The sequence below is a fragment of the Fusarium poae genome, chromosome 3 (assembly GCF_019609905.1).
Source record: "Fusarium poae strain DAOMC 252244 chromosome 3, whole genome shotgun sequence".
Classification (NCBI taxonomy): Eukaryota; Fungi; Ascomycota; class Sordariomycetes; order Hypocreales; family Nectriaceae; genus Fusarium; species Fusarium poae.
In genome coordinates, this window is record NC_058401.1 from 2,164,339 (window position 1) to 2,181,042 (window position 16,704).

At 48.4% G+C, this 16,704-nt stretch overlaps 5 protein-coding genes across 5 annotated transcripts; 3 read left to right on the top strand and 2 right to left on the bottom strand.

Moving 5' to 3' along the window:
* Positions 1 to 5,813: 5,813 nt before the first annotated feature.
* FPOAC1_008131 (uncharacterized protein) lies at positions 5,814 to 6,703 on the top strand (the record flags this gene model as incomplete). The annotated part of the gene is made up of 3 exons (XM_044852576.1): positions 5,814 to 5,847; positions 5,972 to 6,069; positions 6,152 to 6,703. The coding sequence occupies 3 exons, from the start codon at positions 5,814 to 5,816 to the stop codon at positions 6,701 to 6,703; spliced, it is 684 nt and encodes a 227-aa protein (XP_044705246.1).
* A 360-nt stretch (positions 6,704 to 7,063) lies between these two features.
* Positions 7,064 to 7,849, bottom strand: FPOAC1_008132 (uncharacterized protein; the record flags this gene model as incomplete). The annotated part of the gene is made up of 1 exon (XM_044852577.1): positions 7,064 to 7,849. One exon carries the CDS (start codon positions 7,847 to 7,849, stop codon positions 7,064 to 7,066), a length of 786 nt encoding a protein of 261 aa, XP_044705247.1.
* A 1,064-nt stretch (positions 7,850 to 8,913) lies between these two features.
* On the top strand, positions 8,914 to 9,987 carry FPOAC1_008133 (uncharacterized protein; the record flags this gene model as incomplete). Its single annotated transcript, XM_044852578.1, has 2 exons — positions 8,914 to 8,919; positions 8,974 to 9,987. The coding sequence occupies 2 exons, from the start codon at positions 8,914 to 8,916 to the stop codon at positions 9,985 to 9,987; spliced, it is 1,020 nt and encodes a 339-aa protein (XP_044705248.1).
* A 1,432-nt stretch (positions 9,988 to 11,419) lies between these two features.
* CDC48 (AAA ATPase cdc48) lies at positions 11,420 to 14,124 on the top strand (the record flags this gene model as incomplete). The annotated part of the gene is made up of 5 exons (XM_044852579.1): positions 11,420 to 11,469; positions 11,549 to 11,576; positions 11,632 to 11,687; positions 11,738 to 11,987; positions 12,043 to 14,124. The coding sequence occupies 5 exons, from the start codon at positions 11,420 to 11,422 to the stop codon at positions 14,122 to 14,124; spliced, it is 2,466 nt and encodes an 821-aa protein (XP_044705249.1).
* Positions 14,125 to 15,035: 911 nt separating this feature from the next.
* Positions 15,036 to 15,577, bottom strand: FPOAC1_008135 (uncharacterized protein; the record flags this gene model as incomplete). Its single annotated transcript, XM_044852580.1, has 2 exons — positions 15,036 to 15,387; positions 15,447 to 15,577. The coding sequence occupies 2 exons, from the start codon at positions 15,575 to 15,577 to the stop codon at positions 15,036 to 15,038; spliced, it is 483 nt and encodes a 160-aa protein (XP_044705250.1).
* Positions 15,578 to 16,704: the final 1,127 nt, after the last annotated feature.

Genomic DNA, 16,704 nt, shown 5'->3' on the forward strand with positions numbered 1-16,704 from the left:
GAGCTAGAGGTCATGTAGTTTGGGGACCCCGGCCTGTAATCGAATCCGGCAGTATCAAAGCGGGTTTCTCAGGGACGGACCCTCTCTCTCTGCATGCACCCAATTTCCCTCTTGGCCGACGTCTCTCAGAGACTTCAAGGGACTCAAGAGCGCCTGATTAACGCCAATTCACTAACAGGACCTGGTAGTTTTCGGTTCTCCCAACACGGCAGCCACATCACCTTTAAGCAGTAAATAACTTGAGACGCGCGCTATCGTTCCAGGGTCTTGGGCTAATAAACAATCACCAGTCAGATATGGATACGGTGGACGAACCGCTACTTGGCTCCAAGTATACAGTGTGCGAATCCTCAGCGCAGCCTTGAGCTCGGAGCATCCCCCACTCCTGTGCTGTACTGTATCAATCGCCCGGAAGAAAAAGAGACATGCTGCCGATCTATTGGTTGTCCAGCGGATCTCTCGTGGGATGGTGATGATGCGGAAGCCCTGCGCTCAAACTACGGATACTTGAAATGTTCAATGCTGATCCTTGCATCTGCTGTGACAGCGCTGCAGGGCGGACAACAGAAAGCAACCGTCACTAGCTACTGCAGAGAACCGCACTCCTTCACCTTCTTTTTCCGAGCTCGAAGTAAGGGAACTCATTGTCTCTCTGCGAGCAGCCATGTCTGAGCAAGCACAAGCGAACCCTCTTCCGGGAACCAACTATACATATGTACATACATGAAAAGCCAAACCAGGTCAAGTCCAGATCCAAGCCGCGAGGTGAGGTCAAGTGGAGCAATCAATGGTGCCATTTTCTTAGCTGTGGATATCATCCATGTGAGATGGGCATGGCAATGCTACGGTACCGTAACATGGCTTCAGACGAGACAGCACTTGTCCTGGGTTTTGCTTCAGTGGTTTCTTCAACCTGTTTTAACCCATCCGCTTGCAGAACAACTTGATTAGCCTTTCAGAACCTGGTGGATCATCGTCGCCTGCTGGGGTATAGCGTCCCTGCCGGACGGGATGATCATCGAAAGCCAAACCATGAGCAATCGCATGGTTTGAGAGAAGAAATCACATTATCGATGAATGTCTCCAAAAAGTGAGTCGTCATGTTAACAAACGTCATTGTGTAAAACCCTCAAAATGGCAAAAGCAAAATTCGATTAAAATCGGGATAATAACAGTTGCGTCTTCTGACAGCCTATCACTGTCAAAAAGCGGGCATGTTGTCTGGACATGAAGAACATCACATCACAGCCTTGATGAGGGTACCAACAGTCAAGCTCCGAGAAACTATGTACAATATACACAGTAGCCAGCCGATCTACAGAATAAGGGGTACTTAACATCGAACAATGGAGTTCAATTCGTGACAGCTCTTTGATATACCTTTATACTGCCTGTTTTCTGTTGGTTTGAGATGAACCGCTGCATGACATTAACAAAGCAAAGTCTGCTGTGCAGTCAGCTTGAAACGTCCTTCATACAGAACCAGGACCTGGCAAGTGGGACTGTGGCTTTGGACTGAATGTTTGGAGTTGCAGAAGTCTCCAGGCTTTGTCAATAATTTCGGTTCGGATCCGACTGTGATTCGACCTGCAAGACCCATGGCCAATCACTCAGCACAGTTCAATGCGGGAACTTGATCCGAAACGTCGACTCACCATCCCATTAAGAATTGACCAGCACCGCGTGCGTTGCTAATATATGAGCGATCTGGAGCTTTGGAAATATTGACATGGATGAATGTTCCTACAACTGTACTGATGTACTGTCAGGAGCTGGATATTTGATGTTGCGATTGGTCCACTCTTGACGCGATATCTGCAACACTGTACCCACGGCATGTACAAATCTTATGAATGGTACGCTGTACTCTGTACCTTGCATCATGTTCCATTTGTTTTGACTGGCGGACCCGTTCGTCAGTCTGCATGCGATGCATTGCAGTATGTAGATATCGACAAACATCTAACTATAATATGGACTATACATTTATACATAGATGTTTCATCGTTCGGCTCTCCATCCTCATTTGCTGATTGCTAGGTTTCATTGCTTGTTTATAGCATTAACATATCATACCCCACCTGTATCGTCCCCAACTGTTCTCTATTACCTACCTATATGTGTGATGTAGAGCAAGCACGAGACGAGGTCGGCTCGTTGCATCGAGGTACTTCCCGTCCCGCTCAAACGAACCGAATCGGCTTTATTCTATTATCGTCCGCTTCCCAGTGTCCTACGGTAACTGGATATCCATATTCTCCGCACTGCGGTACCATTCTGTTCTGTGCATTCACTTAAAGTGAACCAAACTTGATATGGGTATCCCTCGAAGTCTAATGCGAAATCGTAAAGTGAACCAAACTCATACGTAGTCAACCCGTTTTCTCATGATACATGGAGTCTTGATGGTCTGCTCCACCGGGGCCACTTAATACCGTCAAGCTCCTTGTCTCCTGACTGGGGTCAGGGTCATAGCAGGCACTACGAAAGGGGGATCGCCCGAGATTTATCAGGGGTCCCTTCGATTTACAATTCGACATCGCACTGTACCGCAATGCACAGTTGTATCCGTAGAAGACATCTAGAAAGAGTTGCTTGTGCCGTTATCCCTGCTTCATTGCTTTTTCCCCTTACCATCAGAGCGGTCCGACACGAACTCCAATCTTGGTCTAATAACTGCTCAGATTGTCCACGCTCTGACACTTGCTAGCGTCAAAATGAGCTAGAACTAGAAAATACATGAATCTTATGACAAACTGCCAAGTCTAGTTCTTATTTTACCATTGGATTCGTCGCTATACGCGGGGCGATCAAGTCAGAACGACTGTGTGTTACAGCTGACGGCATCAACAGGAACACGGTACACCAACATATTGTTGTGCTACACATTTCATTCGTGACACCAATTGATCTTCTTCACCAACTGCAATACCTCGGTCCAACGGCCAAAGAATCATCAGAAGTAGTTGAAACAAGTAACTTGTACTCCAATGTACGTACGCAGCTTCACGGTTTCAACACCAGATCTACCACTAGTGGCATCTAGTCATTGGAGGTGAGGGCAAAAGTGTCAGCTCGGATTTCGACTGCAAAAAATCTGCCGATCACTAACTAACAAAGCTATTTAATAGCTGGTAGGTCAATGGGCAAACCAAGAGCACATGCCGTTGTTAAAGAGGTCTGGGCGCTCCCGTTGCTAAGATACGGTGCAGTGGTACAGAGTAGAGTGGCTGTCATTTCAGAAGCTTCCTCCTTGCTTCCATAGCTTCCGTTGCATACAGTTCGCTATCACGATCGGCAAGCTAAAAACACAATCTCACTCAGAGTCCGACGAGCTAGATGTATCTACTCTGTATGTGCAGACAGCTAAGCACTCGGCTAAGCATTCCCGTACAGTTTGTTGCGGATACTGCTAATAAGAGGCTTCCAAATAACCTCGTCGTGACCGAGTCAAGCACAGCGGACGGGTTGCTCATTGGTCTTTTGACGGGTAAAACGAGTCGCGAACCCAGTAGATGAACGCCACAACGATGTCCTCCGCTACTAGAGTCGATGTGTAGTATTAGAGCACACATAGCGCGCAGCACACCGAGGATCCCCAGGAGCCGAGGCCACTCACTGGTGCTTGTATCAGTTTGGCAGGTGTTGGATGTCTTGTCCATCTTTATGGCCATGTGCTGTAATAAATATCGGCCAGAATCTAATAGTATTTAACCATTCGTCTATTAGGTATTGTTTCTCGCAATCGGTAATTCTCTCGCTAAGATCCTGGTCTCAGATCTTTGTCAAGAAACTGAGCAACTGCTTGCTATATCCTTGTTCTGAACTCCTAGGTTCAAGGCACTTGTGACTGGGAAACTACACAAATGTTGATAGTCATTTTCAAGAACGTTTCGTTATGCTACGCCTAGTGTAGCCAATACATGATGGTGCAGACACCCGCAAAACGTTTAACGTACAGAGTATGTACAATACTCTTCAGTACCAAACAAGAACGAGCCCATCTAACCCATCCTTGCTAGTAGATGAAGCTCTCAGACCCCAAATTTCACGATAAAATAAAGCAATTTCACGACAACCGAAGCCACTCAATCTCAGTCATTTCACTTGAGTGGAGTCGATGCTGTCTAGACTCGACTTTTCTCTCAAACAAGTACTAGGAGAACACATGGCAGGCAAGCAGTTCCGCTTTTGATCTGCTATTGCTTGACCTGCATGTCATCTAGTGAGTTCAGGTATGGGTTCCCATAAAGTAACATTTGATGGCATCATCCTCAACGGACAAATTACATAGCATTGCGTGAGCCTCCGTATTCTTTATCCCTGCCTTGTTCCCTTTCGATGTAACTTCAGGTCCAGACGTTCTTGCACTGGTGATGCTGGCCTGGCATGTCAATGACCCCCATGTTCACGAGTGTGAGTTTGTTGGGTATGTACAGACACATCAACAAGGATTCAGTGCTTTCTCGACGATGTACATACCCAAGTGAGGGCTTATACGCGTTACAAATTTCGGATCATCCAAGCCATTCTTCTACCTGAACAATCAAGGTTGCTCCGAGACGGAAACAGCTGAGGCGGTTCAGTTGTCTTTCCAACAATAAAGTCCAGCCTCCAACAAGGAGTACCCGAACCAGCCACGATACCTCGAGGAAAATTGACAATCGACGAGAGGGCAGAAATCGGATTGCCTGGGAATGTCGAGTAAAAGTTCCAGTTCCAAGGTTCGGTTGGCTCGCGTCAATGGGATCTTTATCCACCAACTACAATGCTGTTGAGCAAACACGACGCCAGCCAACAACCAGCTGCCGGTCCACCGGGAATAGCGACCTTGTGTGAGAAGCTCGAAAGTATGTTTCGATGCTTAAGTGAGGTTAAGAATGGAGGCTTGTCCTGGAACCGACAATTAAAAGTCGATTTCTGATAGACTTCATGTCTTTGCTGTGGCTCAATAGAGTTCACTCTTCTGTATGGTGGGTTTGATCCGGTGTCCCAACCCCAGATCTGGTGGCTTGTAGGTTGAATAAAGATTTGTTTTGTGGTTGTTTATTATGGGTTGCAATAGAAACCGAGTTGTAGTTCGCGTTCAGCCATTGCTGTAGGGTATCGGAGCTGAGAGCGTCATGTTATGGTTGCATCGCCTGTCTGTAGTTGATCGATCAACGATCTACGAGGGGCACAGAAAAATATATTGTGGCTGACTTATCCGTACCTGCATTTGCCAGATCAAGGGTAGCCATTCAGTTTATCGTATGACGGCTGAGATGCCTCCCGAAATCCTCAAATTGTCAATAGCTATTTCAGACTCTCTTTCACATTTACACTGAGATCAATTTGGATATTTATGATATTATTGTAAAGTTCTTAGTCAAAACCTGGTGTAACTACCTAACTAGTGCTTGCGGATACCTACTAACTATTGAGTCTACTCGAGTCTAGAATGATATCAATGCTGTGTAGTGCCCAGAGGCCTCTCAGTCGGTATTTCGTAGTAACCAGCTAAGAACAGTCTAGAGAGAAAAGAGAAGATAAAAAATGTAGCGCAGGAGAAGCATCCAAACCGGATACCTCATATGCCTGCCTTGGCACAAGTAGTACTTGTCTGTACACACTAACCTTGGCAGCGCCCACTATTGACAACACATGCAGGTCGCCAACACGACATCAGTCAGTCAAAGCTTCAACCTTGGTTTTGACAACGACAACGCTTAAAAGCAACGGGCAACAGTAAAGGAATTATCCTCTTTTGGACATAAAACAAACACCATCATCATCAGTATAATTAACTGGAATTCAATCAATTCCCTCCCAAAATGTCTATTCCTATGCAACGTCTGGGCGGTCGCGGTACGTCAACACTAAACTTGTGGCACGGAATTGGTCCTGGTTTGCGCCGGAAGCGGGAACGCAACAGTTCAATCCGCAACAAGCCTTCGGGGAACGTTAAACGCTGACAACGGGTTGCCTTTAGCCTTTGCCCACGATGACGATAGTATTGAGCAAGAGTATGACCGATTGAGAGACCTGGCGCGAGCCGAGGCGGAGAAGCGTAACGACTGCTTTGCTCGCGTACGTCACATTCTATCAGCGCCTACCAAGGTGTCTGTCCATGCATGCCACAGGAACAAAGTGTAGCTGACATTTTGTCTAGTCACGTCAAGCCTATGAAGATGGAGACGGAGCTGGTGCAAAGGAGCTCTCCAACCAGGGCAAGGCCCACGCCGCGCGCATGGACGACTACAACCAACAGGCCTCTGACTTCATCTTCCGGGAGAACAATGCCTCTGGACGCGTAGAGGCCGATTCTATCGATCTACACGGCCTCTACGTCGAAGAGGCTGAGAGAATCCTCGAAGAGCGCATTCGTTCCGACCAGGCCAACGGCCAGACACATCTGTACGCCATCGTCGGCAAGGGACACCACTCCGCCGGCGGTGTCCAAAAGCTCAAGCCCAAGGTCGAGGAGCTGTGCCAGGAGCTCGGACTGCGGTACGAGACAGACGAGGACAACACCGGGAGGATAATCATCAACCTCCAGGGAGGACAGCCTGTTCCACCCTCTCACTCTGGAGGTCATGGTGGTTACCCTGGTGGACAGCAACACCACGGTGGACAACAACACCACCAGCCAGAGGAGCAGAACGACGATCTTGTTACAGTCATTTTCAAGAAGTTGGAGAAGATGTGCTGTACCGTCATGTAAGACTTGGAAATATTCCTACTGGTTACTGCTTCTGGGAAGCATTCTTGAATTGCTTGTTTGACACGTTTATACCCTGATTTTGTGGGGTTGGAAAGACCAATACTTTGTGCTGATGATTGTTATATCTAATCGAGCATTCTCGATAAGTTAGACGATTTAGATGATGTATGCGACATGTTACACGTTTAGAGACGAAAGTGTTTGTTTGAAATACAATGTCATTATTGATTGACTAAAGAGAAAGAACCAAGTCGCACCTGAACCGAGACTCCTCTATACCCCGAACCATTCATAAGTCAAAACCACGCTTGTACATATACCATAAGTCTGCCCTGTGGGCTTTTGGATCGCGAACCCCTCTCATGCTTCAGAAGTGGCCTTGTTTGCTGCCTCTTCATTCACGACAGGCTTGGGAACCTTGTGGAGGGTAAAGCCAACGGCCTCGCAGATGATGGCCACGATGATCTCCATAATGACACCAGCACCAAGGTAAATCCAGACGTCCTGCTTGTGGCCACCCAGGATGAGAGTGCAGGTGTAGGCAAGTCGGACGATAGCAAAGGGCAACGAAGCACCAACAGCGATGAGGATTCGACGCTCGCCATCAACGATATAGGACTGGCTGCGAAGAGCGAGAAGGAACTGGCCGATAACTAGAACAAGAACAACAATCATAAGGGAGACGCCGATTTTGCTCTCGGTACTATACTTGATGGTGGGTGAGGCACCGTCAAGAGTATAGCTGGAGCTGGCACCGCCAACAGAGATAAGAATGACGGCAGCAAGCATCAACAAATGCACAGCACGCTGGTAGAGAGCATTGATGCCAGTGCCTCCTTGGCTCTTGATAGTGTTGAAGAGACGATCAAGTAGACCCAGCAGAATGAGGACCAATGGGCCGAGACCGAGACCGTTGAGGACAATCCAGCCAATGTAGAGGTTTGTGTTATTAGGGTCGTTGATAGTAGCGAGAAGCATAGATGAGCCAATCAGTCGGGCAAGAGAGAGGATGATGATATAAAACCATCCAGCGTTTCGAGCAAAGCCATGAGTTTTGCAGAGAAATAGAGCACCAAACAGGATAAATGTGTAGACCACAATCTCAGCGATAGCGATATCGTCGTGGGCACCAAGAGAGCGAGCCATATTGAATGGATGTATGGATGTTAAGTGGTGGTTGTATAAGTGGTATAAATATAGCCGGTAGATTTAGAGTGATGAGATGAAGAGAGACGCTTGTATTGTTACTGATTGATGTGTTGATCTGATCTGAATATCCCTTCGACTCGAGAGACAGCATCATCTTTATACATTTAACACCACCTTGGATCTTCAGCTGAACTAAGGAAACGCCGTATACTCGACAGAGCGGCATCGTCATAGCCTCAGTTCATCTCCACAGGAATATGAGAAGCTCGAGTGGCTTTCCCAAAAAGGAGATGCGATTCTAGCATCGCGTCAAGAGCCACTTCACCAAAAATCAACCTTGACGCCTGTTAATGCGAGATGATGGGAGAGAAGAGAATGCGAAATGTCGAATGGCATGCCAAATCTGGTTTAGCGTTAGATCTGCTCGAATGGAATTGCCAGGGTTCAGCGCGTGGCTGTGTATAACCTTTGTTCACTTTCCCTTATAGGGCTGTCGATTCGAGTGCCGTCTTCCGTGAAAGACGAAGCTCAGCCTTCAATGGCCTAAACGAGAGCGAAGAGACCCTCTTTTGTCAATATGGTTCCGATGCATGTGATATTATAGAGCGTTTCTCCCGAATCTGTGGCCATTTACCTTCTATTGGTATCAACCTTATAGTTTGATTCCCTCACCTCTATTTATTTTGTGGTGCTCAGTTACAACTTATACTTATGAGATCCAATGGTTAACTCTCATTCTTAACCCTTTTAAGTAAACATTTTAACACAGAGTGATGCTCGTGATTAACTTAAATTACTAAGGAGTACCCCGAATTGTCCTGTTGATCAGAAGCCAAGGGTCGTCTAAAGGCCCATGAGGGGAACTAAGTCCCAACCCCACACACAAAGAACCCCAGTGACGTCGAATCTTTCCAAAAATTCTCCAATGAACAACTTCAATCTTTTCTACTAGACGCTCATACTTTGATAACGCCGTAGGGGGCATCGAAATCGCGTATTATTTTACTGTTGGTTAAAGATCTTCTGTTTTTGTCTCGTGGAATTTTACCGAAACCAAGACGATGCCTGTATGTCCTCCATATCCCACACACTGCCCCTCATCTAACAAATATACCCACCAGCTCATCATCGTCTCTGGACTGCCCACCTCTGGCAAGTCGACGCGCGCAAAACAACTACACGACTACCTCTCCAAACGTATAGTCGATACGAAGTACCGTCTACATCTCATCTCTGACGAATCTCTTTCCATCTCCCGTACCGTCTACGACCTGTCCCCCGACAAAGTCCGCGCACATACCCGATCTGCGAATGCCTCTGAAAAAGATGCGCGCGCTGCCATCTACGGCGCTGTCAAGCGTGTACTTAGCGACAAGGATATTGTGATCCTGGACGGTCTCAATTACATCAAGGGTTGGCGGTATCAACTCCACTGTGAATCCAAAGCTGTGCGCACGCCTAGCTGTATATTGCAGATTGGTTGCTCGGTAGACAAGGCACGAGAAGTCAACGAGACTAGAATAAAAAATAAGGAGGCAGACTCGAGTAACACTGCAGGAAGTGAAGAGGCAGAACCCGCAGCCACAGATTCCGACAATGCGCCGGTTGATTCTACAGAGCCCTACGAGCCCGATAACTGGGATAACCTAGTGTTTCGATACGAAGAGCCCAACCCAATGACACGATGGGATAGTCCGCTCTTCACGCTCATCTGGGAAGACGATGAAGCTCAAGCCACAAAGGTCTTCTCTGACCTCTGGGACACAATAGCAGGCGAGGCCCGCAAGGTCGTTCGCCCAAATCAAGCGACTATACAGCGCGGACGAGAAGAAAGTGGCGACTATTTATACCTACTGGACCGCGAAACATCAGATGTTGTAAAACGCATAGTGGAGGCACAGCGTGAGGGCGACGATGTTGATGAGGTGCGGATACCTTCTGGTTCTAACGAGCTTACGATATACCTACCAGCCGGAAAGAAGGTTGGTCTACCGCAATTGCAGAGGTTGAGGAGGGCATTCATGGGTTTGAACAGAGGAGGTATTGGGCTAGAGGCTGTAGGTGATATGAAATCGTCCAGGTTGAGGGATATGTTTGTGACATATCTCAATGATGCGTTTGAGAAGGACGAGTGAAATCACACTAGAAAAAGCGATGTTTTTTTAAACCAAGTTTATTTGTGGTGAAATGGCAGAGGCCGACTGGACCTGTATACTTCTATCATGAGTTCTGAACTACAGCAGAGCTTGTCATTGGTTGTAGCACTCGATACTTCAGGGTAGCATCATGACCACGATAGAAGTCAGTCCCGTCACAGCAATGCTTTGACTTTAAAAGACAGAGATAGCACACATTTGAAATCTGTAATCTAGTTAGATGGATTTCGCCCGCACACTCTCAAATATTAAATTTATCGGGCACGCCATGCGTGGCTACTGCTTTTTCTTGGTCACTGACTCCGGGCGATGGCATACCTGTTATCTGACTCGCGAGAAGTACAGCAGGTAAAAAAGCCAATTGAGATTGTACACAGCAGTCAATGCCACGGGTGAGAGGAAGGCTACATATGCCAATGTAGGTAGCTTGTCCAAACAAATACAAAGTACGGTCTGGACCGACACACCTATGTTCCCAAGTACCTTGCTGAGACCTTTCAGTTACGAAGGGCAATCATGTAAGCTGTTTGCAAGCGGCAAAGGGGTAATGGATTGATTTATCAAGATATTGTAAGAAACTGTAATAGCAGATGGAATATTGAGGAAAAGGCGACGGTGAGTGACTCAGGACTAGCCCATTATATCATCGTGTTCTGAGAGGATCGGTCGAGGAGCAGTAGGCAACTGGGGCCGCGCAATAATTGGACTGCCCTTGATCCGTTATGGATGACCGCCACGGAGATACAAACAGTCTAGAGCGTGACATGCAGGAACTACCTAACCACTGTACTCAGTCCCTGCGTTATGGGACCAACAAAGTGGCGGGTTAATAAAGAATTGCCATCTAATAATGAAGAACGAAAACACCCATTATAGGGTATGTGATTACATGACAGTAAACATACACTTCAATGGAAGCTTCTGCTGGTTTCCACCTGCTTTGTCTTTGTAGTCGTCACTCTCGGTGTGCCTGTTGCTACCGCCTTGCGGTCGCTGCATCATAGTGCCAGCCTGGAAGCCCCACCATCCGGCTGAGCTAAGCTGTCTCAACATCATTGTTCCGCCCCGTTTTCAGGGCATCCGGTGATATCATTGGCCCACAGAGGTGGCGGTCGGCCAGTGAATCGCTGTCAACAGCCGTTCCGGAGGGAAGGTGGTGGCCTTTGAACAGCTCTTGCCTCCAACCTTCAGGCCAAACCTCCGACATCACGTCTGCTTTTACAACTCTCCACCTCAAACTCTTCCTCTACATTCTCCTTCCCCCATTCTTCCATCTCCGCAATTCTCTTTTAACACCAAGTACGACATCCATAAAGTCATCTCTTGGCTTTCCCGCAACTCTTACAGCTCCCCCTCCTTTCGTCATCACTGAGCCTGTACCAGCTTCATCTGAAGCAACCAGATAACCATCATGGCTCCCCAGCCTGACGAGCACCACCCCCACAAGAAGGTCAACTTGACGTATGTGACTTCTCACTGTTGAGACCAGTCAAGCAGACTGTGTTTGGTTTATCGAACAGATTGGCTAACAGAGTTATAGCGACCCTTCTGGCGCCGAGGTTAAGAACGTTCGTGGCATTCGATTCCCCACGAGTCTTCGACATATAGCTAACCATTCTGCAGGAGGATGATGTCGCAACCGCGATCCTCAAGAAGAAGAAGAAGCCCAACCAGCTGATGTAGGTACTTTGCGCTGTGTGACGACTGGACAATAACTGACATCACCAAGGGTTACCGATGCCGTCAACGATGACAACAGTATCATTGCCCTCTCTGAGGCCACTATGGACCAGCTCCAGCTCTTCCGTGGTGACACCGTCCTCGTTCGAGGCAAGAAGAGAAAGGACACTGTCCTCATCGTCCTCGCCGATGATGAGCTCGATGATGGCAGCGCCCGCATCAACCGAGTCGTTCGTCACAACCTGCGAGTCAAGCATGGTGACATGATCACCATCCACCCTTGTCCCGATATCAAATATGTCAGTGCTCCATCGCTGGTTCCACCGAACAACATAGTTTCTAACACATATACAGGCCAAGCGCATTGCTGTTCTGCCTATCGCTGATACCGTCGAGGGTATCACCGGTTCTCTATTTGACGTTTTCCTCGCCCCTTACTTCCGAGAAGCCTACCGACCTGTCCGCCAAGGAGACCTGTTTATTGTCCGTGGTGGTATGAGGCAAGTAGAGTTCAAGGTCGTCGAGGTCGACCCCCCAGAATACGGTATTGTCGCACAAGATACTGTCATTCACTGCGAGGGTGAGCCCATTCAGCGAGATGAGGAGGAGAACAACCTCAACGAGGTCGGCTACGATGACATTGGTGGATGCCGAAAGCAGATGGCTCAGATCCGAGAGATGGTCGAGCTTCCTCTCCGACACCCCCAACTTTTCAAGTCCATTGGTATTAAGCCTCCCCGAGGTGTTCTGCTTTACGGACCCCCCGGAACCGGTAAGACTCTGATGGCACGAGCTGTTGCCAACGAAACTGGTGCCTTCTTCTTCCTGATCAACGGTCCCGAAATTATGTCCAAGATGGCTGGTGAGTCTGAGTCGAACCTGCGAAAGGCCTTCGAGGAAGCCGAGAAGAACTCTCCCGCTATTATCTTCATCGACGAGATCGACTCTATCGCCCCCAAGCGTGAGAAGACAAACGGTGAGGTCGAGCGACGAGTTGTTTCTCAGCTCCTTACTCTCATGGACGGCATGAAGGCTCGCTCCAACGTCGTTGTCATGGCTGCCACCAACCGACCCAACTCTATCGACCCCGCTCTTCGACGATTCGGCCGTTTCGATCGTGAGGTTGACATTGGCATCCCCGACCCTACTGGTCGTCTCGAGATTCTCCAGATCCACACCAAGAACATGAAGCTCGGTGACGATGTCGACCTGGAGCAGATTGCATCTGAGACTCACGGTTATGTTGGTTCCGATGTTGCCGCCCTCTGCTCCGAGGCTGCCATGCAGCAGATTCGTGAGAAGATGGATCTCATCGATCTCGACGAGGACACAATCGATGCCGAGGTCCTCGACTCCCTTGGTGTCACAATGGAGAACTTCCGCTTCGCTCTCGGCGTCTCCAACCCCTCCGCTCTTCGCGAAGTTGCCGTTGTCGAGGTCCCCAACGTTCGCTGGGAGGATATTGGTGGCCTGGAGGAGGTTAAGCAGGATCTCAAGGAGAACGTTCAGTACCCTGTGGACCACCCCGAGAAGTACCTCAAGTTTGGCATGTCTCCTTCCCGAGGTGTGCTGTTCTTTGGCCCTCCCGGTACTGGTAAAACTATGTTGGCCAAGGCCGTCGCCAACGAGTGTGCTGCCAACTTCATTTCCGTCAAGGGACCCGAGCTTCTCAGCATGTGGTTCGGTGAGTCTGAGAGCAACATCCGAGACATCTTTGACAAGGCCCGTGCCGCTGCTCCTTGTGTTGTCTTCCTTGATGAGCTTGACTCCATCGCCAAGGCCCGTGGTGGATCCATGGGTGATGCTGGTGGTGCTTCTGACCGTGTTGTCAACCAGCTTCTCACAGAGATGGACGGTATGACTTCCAAGAAAAACGTTTTCGTTATTGGTGCCACCAACAGACCCGAGCAGCTTGACCCTGCTCTGTGCCGACCTGGTCGTCTTGACTCGCTCATCTACGTGCCCCTGCCTGACGAGCCCGGTCGTCTTAGCATCATCAAGGCTCAGCTCCGCAAGACACCTATTGCCTCCGATATCGACTTTGGTTACATTGCCTCCAAGACACATGGTTTCTCTGGTGCCGATATTGGTTTCATCACACAGCGTGCTGTCAAGATTGCTATCAAGGAGTCTATCGCTCTCGACATCGAGCGCCAGAAGGCTCGAGAGGCTGCCGGTGACGAGATGGACACAGACGAGGACGCTGAGGATCCTGTTCCCGAGCTGACCAAGGCTCACTTTGAGGAGGCCATGCAGATGGCTCGACGATCAGTGTCAGATGTTGAGATCCGCCGGTACGAGGCTTTCGCCCAGCAGATGAAGAATGCTGGCCCCGGCGCTTTCTTCAAGTTCCCTGAGGCCGGTGCTGAGGCCGCTGGTGGCGACGCCGGTAACTCTTTCGGCGATGCTGGCAATGATGATGATCTCTATGACTAAGGACAGCAACGACTGTATGGACATGAGTCCTTTGTACTCTAATAATTTCTCTCGTACATCTCCGCATCAGCGTGCGACCGGTCAGTGAGATGGATTTATCCCAACGCTTTGGTCGATATTGAAATAGGAGTTGGTAGAATGGTAGAGGAGAGATGGACAACAACCTACCTGATCATGATGTTTTTGAAGATCAGGAGGAAATGATTGTGGTCACTAGGTGACTTAAGACAGACTTGCGCTTTGATAGATGATGAAATTGATTCCCTTAGCTTTAACACAATTTGCAGTGACCGTATTTAAGACCGATATGCCGTTAACTGCTAAGAGAATCTCTTGGAGCACGCAATCTTTCTGTGCAAAGTTCTACTGGTTCAAGCGTCATTACCATAATATAGACCATCGGAATCACGTTGACCATGCTGGGTTCAAATGCTAAATCTAGATACGCTTTTTATCACGAACTTGACGTTGCCATGGCCCGGAGGAACATCATAGGTAACTCATTATCAAAGAATTGTCTATTTAGTAGCTAGCTTCATGCGTGGATCTCATTTCGTAGCCATGACTTCTTTCAGGTTTGGTATCATCCGTCCTGTGCTCCATTTGTGAATGGTTGACTGATTGTATGTATTACGTTTGGGTTCTTATTCAAGAGAGGCATTAGTTCTCCTAAAATTGTGGGCTTATCTTGGATTTTATCCTGGACTGTTTACTGTCGGTATTCGTTATGCTGTATGATGATTTGGTCAAGTTGTTGTTGCCTTTTCACCTCTGAGATGGGGCTGGGCTGTTCATAGGAAGGGTAAGTTTGGGTTTGTCGGGATAGTATGGCGCTACCCATGTAAGAAGCGATATATAAGCATTAGTGGATCCTCGTCTGATTCTTCGGTATCGCTGTGTTGTGACGCCTCCTAGGCGGATCCATCGTCCTCAATCTCGCAAACGGCTTCGAGGCTCTCTCTAGTGACACGAAGAGCTTCCTCAACGACGGACTCTGGCACAGCCAGGCTGGGCTTCGCATCCGTAGTGCCGTTAGTCTTAGAAGCGTCACCGTTGGTTGCAGACTTGGCGCTGGCGCCGTTGGAGCTCGAGGATATGGGGTTCAGAGCTGAGTCGTGGCGGACATCTTCGAGGACGCGACTAAGAAGGGCAGGGAAGGTCGCCACCTCGCCAGAGCGCAGAAGAGATAGAGCATGTGACTGAATGGTAGTGGGCCAGTTCGTAGAGTGTGAGTTCAGAGCGTGAAGGAGGGCATCTTGTATTCTTGGGGGATAGTGTTAGTGGGACATCATTTTGTAGTTTTGTGAATGGAGGGAGCGTACTTGGAAACGTGACCATCGCGTAGGAGGATAGTATTAATCTGTGAGCGCAGATCTGGGTCCAAAGTGGCCTGTGTGTGGTTTGCGGCGCTGGATGGCACCTTGACGGGTGTGGAGGGCGAGTTGTTTGACATGATGGCGACAGAGAAGGAGGATGATGGGTTCTTCCCCTGTGTGAGAGCGCCTTGAACAGACGACCGGAGACAAGAGTAGAGAAACCTCTATCGTATGGAACGTCGTAAACAAGTATCGTTGTAAGAGCTGACGCGATGAGCTCTAAGCTAAAGGTCTCGAGACTGGACAATCGACAGTCGCAGACTAGAGCAAAGGGTGTCTGTCTGTCGTACTCGTCCGTATTATACAGCGATGAATCTGAACTCTATCAATTAGCAAAGGTTCCTGGTGACGACCTGGCATTGAATAGTGGGGTAAATGCTAACCTAAATGGTATCGACAGAGCTCAACTCAACGATACGGAAGATAGTAGTTGATCGTCAGGATGTAGTGTAGCAAGGCTGAGGCTGGGGGTGAAAAGGTTCGGGGCGCGCAAGGCTGAAAGATTTGCGGTTTGATCCAGCCCCCATGACTCCACTTTCGATTGTGGCTGTGCATTTTCGGGGTATCGATCTCGTCCAACCAATCCCGATGAACATTAGGCATGATAACCTCCAGATAGTAGATTGGGCACTTAGACGTCTTGGGTTCAGATTGGGATATCACTGACTACCATCACATCACTCACAACACAGAACATAGTAAAATGGTCTTTTAGAAATGATGGGAGTGACTATCACTCGGTCAACTAAAACATGGTTTTGCTTTTTTTCTTACCCTGGCTACATAATCTCCTCGTCAGGGCAGTGGCTGATCAACCAGCACCCCTAGTTTATTGATTTACACTATCCATTCGATATTGCCGAGCGAACCTCTGTAATCTCATCATGACTGTCTCACCTGATATTCTTCAATGATACGGTTGGCATCCATATTTTGAAGCGCATTGGTCACTGTACTGTCCAAGTTGCTGTTGCCAAACCACACTCCAGTACAAGTACATCTTCTAGATATCTGTCGCGGATCTTAAGTCGCTATAAGAGAAGGGTCTCTCATAAACATAACTTAAACTTCCAAATTTATGGATGGGGGCAGGATCTCTTTGTTCGGCCAATGCATTCATGGAAACCAAATCCATGAGATGATTTCGCATGCGTTATGCAAAGTAACAAAACACTAGCCTAAAGTATACGCGAGGTTTCCTGGA